At 52.9% G+C, this 14437-nt stretch overlaps 1 protein-coding gene across 7 annotated transcripts in view; it reads right to left on the bottom strand.

Annotated features, from left to right (window-relative positions):
- ATP11A (ATPase phospholipid transporting 11A) overlaps positions 1 to 14437 on the bottom strand; it is a 115871-nt gene that overhangs the window by 53896 nt on the left and 47538 nt on the right. For all 7 annotated transcript variants that reach the window (XM_088021902.1, XM_028087319.2, XM_028087320.2 and 4 more), the window contains exons 2-4: positions 9399 to 9521; positions 2670 to 2759; positions 1804 to 1884 (exon numbers count right to left, since the gene is read on the bottom strand). In XM_088021902.1, coding sequence (XP_087878028.1) covers positions 1804 to 1884; positions 2670 to 2759; positions 9399 to 9521 — 294 coding nt within the window. The remainder of the gene's footprint in view (positions 1 to 1803; positions 1885 to 2669; positions 2760 to 9398; positions 9522 to 14437) is intronic.

The following is a 14437-nucleotide window of genomic DNA, read 5'->3' as shown; positions in this document are numbered from 1 at the left end:
GAATCGGATCCCCTGTATGTGTTGGCTGGGGTCACCAGGGAACAGGGCTGAGGAGGGGAGGGCTGAGGGCATCTGAGTTGTCCAGTGTAGGAGGTGTCCTGAGGTCGGGAAAGGTGAGGAGGAGAGGAATGGGGGCAGGTGGAGGGGTGGGAAGCCAGGGGCTCACTCATTTCAATCACGGCACCTTCCTCCACCCCACACACACACAACAAAAGTGCTGCCCATTGCCTCACTGAAGAACAATCTGTCCCTAGTTTTTCTTCCCCAAAAAGGCCTGCAATGAACATCCCAGGACACATCGTCGGATCTCTGTGGTCTATTCTGAGATGCATATAATACACACTAACTGCATTCACGGCCTCCACTCCATCAGTTATTGCCAAATGGTTTTCCAAGATGGCGCCAGCATGCTCCCATCAGCAGCAGGTGCATGCGCTTGACCACATTATCATCTTTGGTTGCTCTTCAGGCTTTTACATTTAAAAGACAATCTAATGGGTATGAAGTAAAATCATTTTTGTTCAAGTCTGTATTTCCAGATTACTGGTGAGTGAGATATAAAACCCAAATTAAAATGAAGACACATCCTTAAATGCTCTTCACCGTTCTGTATTAAAAAAAAAATACTTGCACAGACATTCTCGTACTGAAGATGAGCGGGGCTGGCAGAAGGTGGCCCAGAGGTGCTCTTTACACACACACTAGAAGGTAACCTGATTCTGTTCTACGTTTTTTCTCAATCTAGAGAAAATCACTTTGCGGTACTGACATACCACTGTCATCCAGTGGCTGTTCTCAAGTAAAATACATGTTTCGTATTCTTTATTTTTATCTAAAGACAAACACCAGGAAAGCATGGCTTTGTCAGCAAGAATTGGATCATCAATAACGTCACTAGAGGCTGCCATTTTACAAATTATCCAGATCTCCCAAATGAAAGGTCGACCTATCAACCCTGAAATGCAAACATCATTAGGTTCAACAGCCTGCAGCAGATAAGGGACTTGTTTCTGGAACATATAATGAAGTTCTTGCAACTCATCAATCAAAAGACAAAAAACCCAATTTTAAGATGGATGAAGGATTTGATGACATGTTTCTGAAGAAATACACACAGACGGCAAATAAGCACGGGAAAAGATGCTCAATATCGTTAGTCACCAAGGAAGTGCACACCAAAAGCAGAGAGCCACTCCGCACCCACACGGAGGAAGACGGCGCCCTGACAGAGGCAGACCGGCGGCTGGCAGGGGCTGGGGTGGAGATGCCAGGGACTGCTCGTGGGCACAGGGCCTCCTTCCGAGGGGATGGGAACTTTCTGGATCCAGACAGAGCTGATGGCTACAGCACAGAGACGGCCAGATGAACAGCGGACATGACCGAGACACGTCCTTATCCCTGTCAGCGACTGGGACCGGGGAGAAGAGCCTGAGGCACACCATGAGTCAGGAGTCCACAAGCTCGCTTAGGAAACCACAGCCCGGGCCCTGGGCACAGCTGGCCCTTGCGGTTCGGACAGTCCTGAGTGTGGACAAGCTAAGAAACTCTTCTGAAAACCGATTCCATCTCTGGCTGGTTCCGAACATGAAAACCTTGGCTTCCTCCTCAGACTCACAGGATGCCGCCCTAGGGGCTACGTTATCTAATCTCTCTTATTTTAGCTCAAGTGTCAATCCATGACAATTACCAAAATGAATTTCTAGAACTTAGCTAAATTTCCTGTGAACTAGCTGAAGCAAACCGATCATCTTGCTTTGGATAAAAGGCGACATTACATCACAAGATGTCCGCAGACGGTCTTACCTGTTTGATAGCCGTGACCGTGATGACGAAGAACAGCGGAAGCCCACTGGTTACGGGGCTCGTGGGGGTGTCGATGATCAACTGCAATTAAAGCAGAAGGATAAAGTCACCCTCAAAGCACATCCTAGTGACTGAGGACAGACTGGCTGGCCTACGACACCAACAAAAACATTTGCTTTCGCTTGTTTTAAACTCACTTTATCCCCTCACTACAGATAAATCAGAGTAGAGGGTAAGTCACCCTATTTACTGCGAAGTGAGGGTGGTTTGCTCTAGTTCAGGGACCTGCTTAAGGAAACCACACTAACAGCGGAAAAGATGGAAGCCTGACTGTGGCGTGCATTTTATTTTAATTCACTGCTCTGCTTTTGGTCCCACACTTCAATTACATTATTTGAATAACTTAATGTTGGGGACATTCTAAAAGTCCTTCTGCTGTATTTTGCATGATTGAGAAAAATGAGATTGCTAGTCTTAAAACACATCAGATCCCTGCTCCCTCACTCAGACCCCACTGTGGTTTTCTCTCTTCTCGCTCTCCCCACGCGCATTTAGGAGGAGGATCGATCCATCCAACAACGCTCTTAGCGTGCCTGCTCAGTTTCCCCTAAAGATCAGGGGGCTCCTGATTTCCCCTCGAGGACTGGAAGGTGGCCAGAACCAACCCCAAGGCAGACTGTTCACATGTCTGTTTCAGCTTAGATGCCTCTCTGAACCAACACACTTGTCCATGAAGGAAAGAGATGAAGGGCTCCAGGTCCCTGCTCCTTCTCGTTAGCAAACCATAGTTAATCTCCTGAGCATAAAGTGTTGCTTATTTAGACTTTACACTTGAGGTGATAAAAAAAAAAGACAGCTGGCCTTACCTGTACCAGAAATATGATAAGAAAATAAAAGTTGGCTATTCTTCTGAATTGTTCAAATAAGTTCTTGGGTATGAAGTTCCAAAATGTGTACTGTATAGAAGAAAAACCAAAACGTATCATTTTAATCACATTTTACTTTTTTATAGTGTTTACTACATGAGGACAGCACTGGATTTCAAAGCATAGAATGTTTAGTTTTAGGTACAGAACTCACAAGTCAACATTTAGGGTGTTCTGTGGATATTTTATCAATTTGTTGACCACAAAAATGAACTGCTAACATAGAACACATACTCCAAAAGAGCACGAGTTACCCAACCCCAGGTAATTCCATGTCCTACAAAGTAGCCTAACAACACCATTAAAATATGTTTCGTAAAACGTAAACCTCTGATCGTTAACACATACATGCTCGGCGTTCCTCCCTGACTACTTCCTTCTCTTCTGTCTTGTGAAAGCGTCACTAGCTGGTCACAGAAAGTGACACTCCAAGTCAGCATCGCGAGGCCGCCGTGTCCCAGGGTGCACACGGCCCCACGCGCACCTCCTCACATGCAGCGAGTAGAGGGCGGACAGGGGAGTCCTGGCCACCACCTACTCTCCAGACTTCTCATCTTTGCCTCAGGAGGACAGTTTGCTTGCCTTCTGCGTTGAGAACAACAATGTCCCAGATGTCATTACCCAGTGAACACTGTGTTGGTGTTTGTCTGTTAGCTCTCCGCATACTGCCCGACCCCACCGCGTCTAGCCCCCCAGCACCCTTCCCTTCCATGTCCTGCCCGACCCCATGTCCGACCCCCCAGCACCCTTCCCCTCTGCGTACCGCCAGACACCTGGCATCTACAGGCCATATGTTTGGCAAACATTTCTTCTGTCAGTGGCTTGTCTTTCTAATTCTTAACAGTGTCTTTTGAAGAGCAGAAAATTTTAAGTTGTGAATTCAACTGTTTGCTGCTGGCCTTGCTCTTATGGTTAAGTCCCACCAGGTTCTGTTGGGAGTTTTCTTTGGGATTTTCTCCACAGACCTTCATGCCACTTGCCTTGTTTCTTCCTGCCCAGTCTGCCTATCCTGCACCCCTTCCCTTCCTCACTGTATTAGCCACAACATCCAGTAAAGCCGTTGAATGGGGTGGCAAGAGGGAAATCTGCATCGTTCTCAATCCTAGGGTGAAAGCATCTCAGTTTTCGCCATCAGGGGTAGTATTAGCTGCGGGTGTATTACAGATGCTCTTTATCAAGTTGAAATTCTCCTGCATTCCTGGTTTGCTCAAACTATTCGTCAGCAATGGTGTTGGATTCTGTCAAGTGCGCACAAGGCTTTCTTCATCTGAGTGCAAACAGACTGGGAACCAAACAGCAGGTCTCCTGGTCAGAAACGTAGCCACAGACACTAAGAGAGGGTAGAGAACACAGAGCTAGATCTTCTTCACCTCGGTTTCTCCATTAGAGAAAGACAAAAACAGAAACCCAACCCCTACCGCAAATTTTCCCAAAATATAGACAATGTGTTCCCCCCAAGCCCCCCAAAAAAACAAAAACAAAAAAGCCATGTTTTGAATTCTTAATTTGCTACCCTACCTCAGGATAATCTGGCCACTCTATGGAATTCAGAAAATATTTACTCTTTGTTCCAGTGCAAAACACACGGCCTCTGTGGAGTCAGACCCCATAACCAACCTGGTCCTGACACTTAAAAATCAAGTAAACTTTAGCGAATTATTTCAGGACTGTGTTCTAGTTTTTCACGTGTAAAGTAAGCCTACTAGCGTGAGCCCTGGAGCAGTACGGCTGGGATCAAAGTTCTGGCTCAAACTGGTGCTGAAGACACGATGGGGACATTAAAATTCCACAGCTTGACCAACAGTGCAAACACTAGCAACCTTGTTATATTTTTAAGAAAGATAAACGTTTTTTCTTTTAAATGGGCCATAATGAAAAAGTCAGTCACTTTCCATCAACTTTTAAAAGGAATGTAAGTCATTAGGCAGTCACAGCATTTATGCCTCGTTTTTGTGTTTCTGTGACCAGCCTGGAATGATCCGTGATCCTTCACAGATTTCCAGACCCCAAGATGGAACTGTCTTTAAGGCCCCACCCCGTGAAACCGACCTACTGCCTAGCACCCACATCCATACTCACTAACTGTGAATCAAAAATGTCCCCAAGGACCTATAATATGTTACTCAGTACCAAAATCACATTAATGGAAAAAGCTCCCACTTAAAACCCCATCTTCTCTCTCCTGAAGTGTCTACAGATGAAAACCCCGTGCTGTTCAGGATCTGCTTCACAACGCTGGTCGAGGATTGTGGGGTCCCGGGCGGAGCCGCTGGGGTGACAAGGGCGTGAGAAACTCATCACACCACTGACTTCTTACACATTCTTGAACGTTTCCACGTGAGAATGCTTTCATCTTATACGTGTAATGAAATAAAACAATGTCACCTGCTTCCGAATGGAAGAACCCTAGGACATCACGTGAACGTCTGGTCTTGTCCTATTTGAGTGTGCCGTTTCTGGACCCCTTTCAGCCTCCCAAATCTAGTGTGCCCAGGGCTAGCTCAGATTTGGAACTGAAAGCCACTTAAATGATTGCTTCCTGCTAATCAGGCGTGGAGAAGCCACACAAAGCTTAAACATTACACCTGGTAATCCCCTTATTTCACAGGATAAATCCACCGTAATGAGTCATTACTGCTGATTATTAATGCGGTCAAAAAGAGGGTCACTAATTCTGGATGGTGTATGACAAGAAAGGTGAAAAACAGTGAGCTAATCTGAACGTGAGCGGGTGTGCGGGCAGATGAGCCCCACACGGGCGGGATACAGTAAACGGGCACTGGGTGACACACGAGAGCCGGCAAGCAGAGGACGGAGGGGCCGCCGCACACACTTCGTCCTCCTTACGTCTGGGGAGCTGCGTGTCTGTGCGGACATGGGGCCACGATGTCACACAATCCGCGGACCCTGGCGCGGTATCAGGCCCTGGCTTCCGCGGCCATCCCGGCAGCAGGCAGCGCGTAGTCCTGGGGTCCCCGGGCTCAGTCACATGCCCGGGGTGAAGGGAGGCGGCCAGAGCACCTCCCGTCACCCCAATGTGGAACGGCACGGGAAAGCCGCTATTCCTCGCTTTTTGCTCACACTGCCAATGCTTCCCGCGGGAGGGTCTGCGAGCAGGACACCTGACCAGCACCCAGCTGGGTTCTGCGGTGGTCACCATGGTTCTGTGAGCTGCTGGGAGTGTGGATCAGGACAAAGAAGAATGTGGCCCACCTGGTCTACCCCAGAAACGTGGTGGAAGGAAACCGGAGATAAGCCCTGGGCACTGTTCTCTGCTGACCGCCGGAAGGTCGCACGAGAACATGTGGGAAGCAGCCTCGGCCCTGCTGGACCTGAGCACAGGCCAGGCACCCAGCCGTGCATGGAGCCCCTGATCGCCCCTGGAACGTATCAGTGCACCCGGAGTTGAGCTTCCTCATTCATGTACGACTGGGAGACCGGAATGTAGAAAATAGAAAATTACACCCCATTCTGGATCCCTGATGTTAGAAAAATGAGTGTGCATCATGATGGGCCAGTGAGAGGTAGTGCTGGTGCTGCGGGTACTGTGGGGAAGGTGTGGGCACAGGGGCAGACACGCAGCTAAAGATCAATCCACGGGCTTTGTTCTGAGGCTGGTTCTTCTCCAGTGGGCCGCGCTTCACTCAGAAGTCCGCAGGAATGCTGTCCATCCACACCTAATTGGAAAAGGTGATCTTCCCTTGCCCAAGATCAAAAGTGACACACCTTTCTGGAAGGACTGACAGTATAGCTTGAGCCTAACGTCTACCTGTAGTGTCCTGAGGTCAGAGCTGGGAGCCACACGCATTCTGTGCCCCGAAGTACAATCTCGTGAAACTGCTGAAGCCGTGGCTGGTCCTTCTCTCTCTCTCTTTTTTTTTAAGATTTATTTATTTATTTGGCAGAGAGATAGAGAACACAAGTAGGCAGAGTGTCAGGCAAAGGGAAAGGGAGAAGCAGGCTCTCTGCTGAGCAGGGAGCCCGATGCAGGGCTCAATCCCAGGACCCTGGGGTGAAGGCAGCCGCTTAACCAACTAAGCCACCCAGGTGCCCTGACCGGTCTTTCCCTTGAAGCTGGGATCTGCTTGCCCGTGAGCTCGAGCAGCCGCTGGGTGCGGGGCTCTGCACGTCGTCAGAGGCAAAGGGAAGCGGACGCGCCGGGGAGTGGGCTCTTGTTTCTCCTTCATCCCAGACACCTGCCCAGGGTGTCTCCCAGAAAGGAAATCGAACTCTCATCAATCACTGAGGCCAACATCGGCCCACCCATGAAACAGGTCTAAGTCGAGCACGGTGGGATGGCTTTTTCACTCCCGTGTGAAAGCTCTCCGACTGAATACAATCAAGCTTGCGGTGCGGAGTGAGGCTTCTCTGCCTGGACAAAGTCCTGGTGGTCTTTTAAGATAAATGTGGTCTTCCCAAGAAAACGTACATACGTTACAACACACATTCTCCACACCTGCTGGGACTTAGGTTTTACTAATTAAGTTGTTTTTTCCATACACCCTGAGCTGTCTTTAAGTGAAAGCAATTACGTGCTCTACATGCTGGCAGATGTCACGGCTACTGTCCACCTCGCCAACAGAGTTCGTGCGCAATCCTTGGCCTTCTGAGAGCCTCTTCCGTACAGGCTCTGATTAGCCGCAGAGGCTGTGCTGTACGTGATTTCTCCTTAAATTACACACCATCATCCCCCCTGGACGGGCGTTGAGCCACTGACCCCGCCTCTCCGAGGAAGGGCGAGTCCTCTCGGAACAAAGAGGAACGTGGATGCAGGGCCCCTCCCGCTCTGAGCGGAGACACAGGCTCCGTCTGTGTGGCCTCAGTCTGACCTGCCTCTTGCAAGGATGTTGACTCAGTTTTTCCTGCTCCGAAGGAGCTTTCCTGAGAAGGACTCATTGTGAAAAACCCCGGGACGCTGCAAGTCTGGCTCAAACGCTCCTTCCTCCACCGCTTTGTCAGAAACCGAGACAGCGCTGGTAGCCCTGGTGCGGGTAGGGCACCTGGGGACAGTGGGTGCCACCCCAGGGACAGAAAAGGTGGGAAGATGACAAAGCACCTCAAAATCACTGCGGGAGTATTTGAAAGAAAAAAATGAAAGTAATAAACTGGCTCTGCAACTTGAGTCAGAGCACAAAGAGTCAGGAATAGGATTTAGAAGTCACTGCTTTTGGTTGTCTCCCCTAAAACACTGATGGGGCTTTTTGTCCTAAATAAAGCATCCTTCAGCGTCTGGCTATATTCCACCAAATGCATCAGGAAGGCCCTCAGACGGCCCCAGTCAACCAGAGGCTTTGTCTTCCAGAAGGTTCCTCTGCACAGCCCTGTGCAGAACTTTCCACATCGACCCGAAAGGCACTGGGGGCTTTGTCCCTAGAGAGAGAAACCAACCGCAGCAGGAAGCCATCGGCGTCCGAAGGGCCTGACAAATGTCCTGCTGGCTGGACACTGGAAAGTGTGGGCGGCTTCGAGTCCCGTCACCTGCCCCCGCCGCCTGCCCTGCCCAGCTCATGCGGCACCTGCAGCTGTGGCGTCCAGCGCACTTCCCTGACTCTCGAAGCACTTGAACGGCGCAGGAGCTGATTTTTAAGAAGTGTGACTGAGATTCCTTTCCTGTGTCGGGCCCACCGGTGATGCAGTCTTCAGTACGCTCCACCTGAGACCGCTCAGGTTTACACAGGTCACTGCTGCAAAGACCCCTGAACCCTAGGTAGGTCCTGCTCGGCCACGTGCCGCACGCATCCCTCTGGGCGACCACGTACCATGCACACCGCGTGGGATTTCTGTGATGAGCAATCTGCTTGTCCACATGGTGAGTCTGGAGAACTGAAGCTAGGATCATCATCACTGTTATTTTCCATCACAGTTTTAAATAAAATTGGTCCACTTAAAAAAAGAGCCTTGAAGAGCAAAGCTTTTCTGTTCTCAGGTATTCTTAAACTTAGGGCAATCTTTGATAGCATATCCAGACATGTGAGGCAGCCACATAGGGATCTGGTGGGCCTACTGCACAGGTGTGCACACCTGCGACACACAGCCATGGGTGCGCATGTCTTCATGGACGCATGGGTGTGTACGTCGAAAGGGAAAGTTCTCCAAAATCCGGGAAGCCATCATTTACCTTTTTCGTTCAAAGCTGTCCTGGAGAGCCACTGACCGGTGACTCAGCAAGTGTGTGAAGTGTGCCTCTGTGTTCCCGCGCTCCAGTCGAGAACACGTGCTTCGCTTGAGTGAGGACATCCCCATCACAGCCTTCCTGTGGCACTTACTACACCACCTGACAGACTGGGACACGTGCCAGTGTTCCTGTTGACAAGGGGGCTACACGCACCTCCTGCCACCAGGGACATTTAGTGTCGTCTCTACAGGTGAGGAGACCTGGCGGGGGTGGCTTGGGACGTGGCCAGGCAGCAAACTCACTAGTGGCAGAGGTAGGCCTCCTGTGTCCATGGCATAATTAAAGAGACGTGAAGGACAGATGGTCTAACACACAGGATGCATGTCCCACCAGCTGTGGGGACAAGCTATGGACGAGTGGGCCAGCCCCATGTAGACGCCAACCGCAGTGCTCAGTGGGGTGGGCAGCGGCCACGGCGACAGCCCCAGGAGCAGAGCGGGTAACCGCCGTCCCCACAGGGCCCATAGGAGACAAGGTCCCAGACAGAAGCTCACCTTGGAGGAGACGATTCTGTTGTCAGGGTGCCTCTGTGGGATGTAGGCCTCAGCACCTGGAGGGGGCTCCCTGTGCCCCACGTAGATGGTCCGACTGTCCACCCAGTTCTCTTCTCCAGCACACTGAGGGAAACAGAGTGGCGTTAGTGGGGTGACAGCCACCCCCAGAGTGCTGGCTAACACGCAGCCTCACCCACAGAACCTGCGCCAGGTCCCACCTGCCGAGGCCTGAGCTGCCCCGATCTCACTCAACCCGCACGGGCTATGCTCCCCAAGGGACCGGTCTGAGCGGGCAGTCTGCACCCCCAGCGGGAGCGGGCGGGGAAGCCCTTCCAAGCTGGTCGTCAGGGGAAAGAACACGGCGGGGCTCCTGCACAGACGGAGTGCTCAGCACGACCCTCAGGCCTCCAACAGAAGACAGCCCATTAGACGCATGGGAGCAGGTCTTTAATGAGAGGGTAAGACTGTGAGTGCAGGACGGAGCTGTGAGCCGTCTCCCGTCTCCCTGCTCAAGGGCTCTCCTGGAAGACAGGCAGCTGGGGTCTGACCTGTCCTCATATTATTCAAAGCGTCGTGCCCACGAGGCACAGGTAAACATCTTCTGACCAGAAGAATCTTGACAACATTCACCCGACCCTACGTTGTCAGCACAGAGGTACCAAGACACCACAGCTACAGACGGAAGCTAAAATAAAGCCTCACACAGTCGTCTAGCTCAGGGTCCCGTCCCCCCCCACCCAGGCCGGCGGCCCAGCTCGGGGTCCCGTCCCCCCCCCCCCCAGGCCGGCGGCCCAGCTCACGCCTGCTGGGCTACGGGAAGCGGTGGGAAAAAGGAGGTCATTGTGACAGGACACAGGAAGAAGAGCGGGTCAGATCAAAGCTCGGGCTCGGCTGTCGCTGAACACAAGCCTCATGCAGCTCCTCGCAGCCTGAGGACAGCCCACACCCACAGCTGTCGACAATGAACAGAGCACAAAATGACGCGGGCAGCCATGCGGGAGTCCGGGGTCTTCTGCCCCCCTCTCGCTGTGGGTCAGGGAGCCCGCGCTCCTGAAGCCACACAGATGGGGTAACGTGAGCGACAGCACCTCTGTTGGCTGAGCTCAGGAGAGCCTCACATCAGCTTGTTTTGTTTTTTTGCTCATGCACCACTGGTTTGCCCATCCCCACCTTCTTGGGGTAAGGAGCGTCCAGGTGTGCCCCCAGCACACGCGTGCACATTCCCTCAGCCAACGCCTCCTCCGAACCTCCTGTTAGGGCCTGGCTTTGCGAGACGGCCGTGCAGACTGAGAACAGAGACCAACCTGGTCTCCTAACTCCACCTGTGTTTCCGGACACGCTCACCAGGGACTCGGGAAATGCAAGATCCCCGAGAGAGAACAAGCTGGCCCCTCACTGGCAGAACTCGGGACGTGGCCCTCCCAGGAGCCCGCGCCCTACAGGAACCTGGCGCCACGAGGGCCAGGCCACACCTGAGCCGTGCGAGCCCTCCCCCACTGCCCCACGCCACTTCCTGCTGGCCTTCCCATTTCGGGGGTGCTGACTAAACTGCCTCGTAAGAGCTTCATACATCAACCTCTGGGTGCCCCTGATATCCTTTTATTTCTCAGGACACAGCCAGGGGGCTTCTCATGCCTGCAGATTTGCAAACTTATGTTGAAAAAGAACACATGGTAAAGGAACCAGGAAAGGAAAGAAACACAAAAATATAACTTTCAATACAAAATGAAAATCCTGAAAACCTTTCTCCAGCCACTGACTTTTAGCCCCACTAGGGAGGCGGAGGCAGCCGCTGCCCTGGGCGGGGGGTGGGGGTCCCCCGTCCCTAGGGAGGCAGAGTCGGAATGAACATTATCAAGGCCAACTCACACCCTCCACACTGTCTAGCGGACACGTGCAGTTTCCACATGATCACGTAACACCTCAAATATGACCCCACGGGGCAGTGCCAATCTACGGCACTGCCTCTCAGAGTGGGCTCTTCCTCGTTTCCACCCGCCTAACTTGCAATGCGGTAAATCAACTACATCTTCCCAAGAGACATGATTAACACTCCTTACAAATAGCAGTATTTCAAGGGTATTTACATCCTGCCGCCAAGCAAAATAGCAGGTCACATGTCCAAATTATAAATGCAGAGTTGTTTCAGCGATTAATTTTAAATCTACAAAGTGTCAAAATAAACATACCTGCCTGTCTCTCTTCACTGCAGTGTCCCCGCACCAGGCAGAAACCTCACGGCCATTCCTGTCCCGCTGGACTGGACGGATGCAGAGGAAGGGATCACAGGCTGGGCCTGGAGAGCGAGCGCCCTTCAGAGGGGAGGGCCACACTCCCTCGCCGCCGGGTGCATCGCGGAGGGAGGGAAATGCTTCGCCACCAGCAGCGGAGGGAACGGGCTCTTTCCCTTTGCCTGGGCATCTCTCTTTGGGGACAGAGATGGAGGGGTGACCTGGGAGGGGGTGGGGGGGCCTTCGGAGGCTGCACTGGGGTGGCACAGACTGGGGGGGAAGAGCGGGCTGCAGACCCCTCGCGCACACACCAGCCACCCCAAGCCTCTGCTGACTTTGGAACACACACCGTGTGGCTGTGGTACCCGCCTCCCCTCGGGTCCCCGCTTCACCCAGGGCTGTGAAATCTCTCCCTCACCCTCGGACAGCAGGGCAGAGCATGGTGAAGGTGGTGGGGGCTCTGGAACCTGCATGTGCCCCTAACACAGGCCCTGGGTCACCCAGAGGGCTGTGCAGGTGTGGACGACAGACTTACGCTCAGGGGCTGAATGTGATGAGCCCCCCAGACCTTAGTGCATGGAAGGCCAAGCCCACCCCCTGTGCTGTCTTCCCAGGCTTGGCCTAGGACCCACGGTGACCAGCAGGCCTGCACAGAGCTAACCCCACGAAGTCGCAAGGGCATCCAGCTTGTCTGCTCAGAAGGGAGGGGAAGCACAGCCAGAATGTGCTGGGCTTGGAGCCAGGGGACCCCACAAGGCTCCGGAAACAAAGGCTCCGGTGGGAGTCTGAAGGCACCACAGAGCCCGCGCTGTGTGCGAAGTTCAAAGTGCAGAGCGCCGTCTGTATACCCTTAGCCTCAGACTCAGCATAAGGAAATCACAGAGCCGTGGTCACGACACCCTCGTGCTGAGGGCCCATTCCAGAGGGCACGGAAGCGGGTCCCAGTCTGCAGCTCTATTCCGGGGTCGGGGAGCGAGCAGCCCGCACCTCATCACCTGGGAGACCGTGAGAAACTGTCCAACACCCACTCAGGACACAGGGAGGTGGTGGGCGATGACCTGGAGCGCCCCACAGATTTCCGTGTTCCTTGGGGACCACAAGACACAGGTGAACTACAGGTCAACAAGCCCTAAGGGTACCTGAAAGGTCCCCATGGCTCCTCGACAAAAACACTCATGAACTGTAGCTAATAGCAGATTTGTACCTGGGGTACACGGAAGACCATCAAACTCAGTCACAAAAAGACCAGTACAAGGATTTGAATAGACATTTCTCCAAAGATCTACAAATGACCAACAGCACATGGAAAGATGCCCAACAGTTATCAGAGAAATGAAAACATACCCTCGTCACATGCCACAGACACCACACCTGGATGCCGCGACTCCGTCTACACGGCACCACATGCGACAGACGCCAGTCACGGAGGCCCGGACGCCGCGACTCTGTCTACATGGCAGGCCTGGAAGGCAAGTCCACAGACAGAAGGCAGATGCGAGGTGACCAGTGGCTGGCGGGGGAGTGGGTGCTAATGGGAACTGGATGACGAAAATGTTGTCAAACTACACTGTGGCGGTGGTCCCATAACTTGGTTAATGTACTAAAAACCACGGAATTGTACCCTTTAAAGAGTTGGATTTTGGGACATGTGAACTATATCCCAGTAACGTCGCTGGTTAGCTCTCCCCCCAAATCCGCAGGGTCGTGGGCGTGCTCACCCCCGCGCTGGGTCTGCACCCCCACACCTGCTGGGGTTGCCCCCACTTCCCTCTCACGGCAGAGACACGGATTCTACCAGATTCACTCCAGTTTGGGGAAACCAGATAACGTTCTCAAGGTTCCATTTTTAATAAGATGCATTTTCTAACAGGTAGACCTGAGTTCAAGGTGTCTCCAAAGGAGCATGCCTGGCAGCTGAGGAACTTGGAATTTGCTGCCCAAGTGAAACGGGGTGGACCACCAAGCGCAGGCACCGTCCACTCACACTCTGAGCACAGACCACGTGGGACCACTCAGCTCTGGGCAGGACTGTGGCCCCCCGCACGTCCGTGCAGACCCCCCCCCCCGCCACCCCAGGGACGACAAGAGGCCTCCAAATTCAGAATTCCATCAGAATGAGGCCGAATGGCCACTCACGGCAGCACCTGGGCCTTTGCCAGCGCGGCCGGAGCTCCATTAGGATGAGGGTGGGTCCCGGTGCCGGTCAGAAAGCACACAGGACACAAGAGACTGTTAAGAATATGCTGGAAATCGATTTCAGCCTGTGTTGTCACCTAATGGGAGTTTCGAATGTCCACTAAAACAAGCCAAACCGATTAGCGAAATTACACGTTGGGGCTGGAACAGAAGCATGTAACCCGAGCACAGTCTCTTCAGTGGTCCTCCCGACAACCACTGCGTTACAAGGATCCAATGACAAAGCAGTCATGGTTCTCGAGTCTGTTTATAGCTTTCAAATGCACCGTTTCCTGTTTGATGGGTAAGAAGCTAATACAGAGCTCAGGTGTTTCTAAAAATAGGCCCTCTTCTGGCTCATTCTCCGCAAGGGTTCCAGCGCCCCAATGGAGATGGCACATGGTTGGCGCCTGCCCTCCCAGCCCCCAGCCCACGCGCCCGCCACTGTGTGCTGAGCCCCACAGCCCGCACCTCCTGGTTTCCGCCCTGCTTCTGCAGGCCTCGCAGGGGTACAATAATTAAAATCAGGCTCCAGCTGCATCAGCAACATCAATGTTCCCTGCTGCGAACCACCAGCCACTCGGCAGCCGGGGGGCGGGGGGGGGGGGCAGGGCCTGGACCTTGTGGCTCGGC

Source organism: Eumetopias jubatus, unplaced genomic scaffold (genome assembly GCF_037043125.1).
Source record: "Eumetopias jubatus isolate StellerSeaLion01/CBP00866 unplaced genomic scaffold, mEumJub1_p1.0 scaffold_3, whole genome shotgun sequence".
Lineage (NCBI taxonomy): Eukaryota > Metazoa > Chordata > Mammalia > Carnivora > Otariidae > Eumetopias > Eumetopias jubatus.
This window is presented reverse-complemented; position numbering and strand designations above follow the sequence as displayed.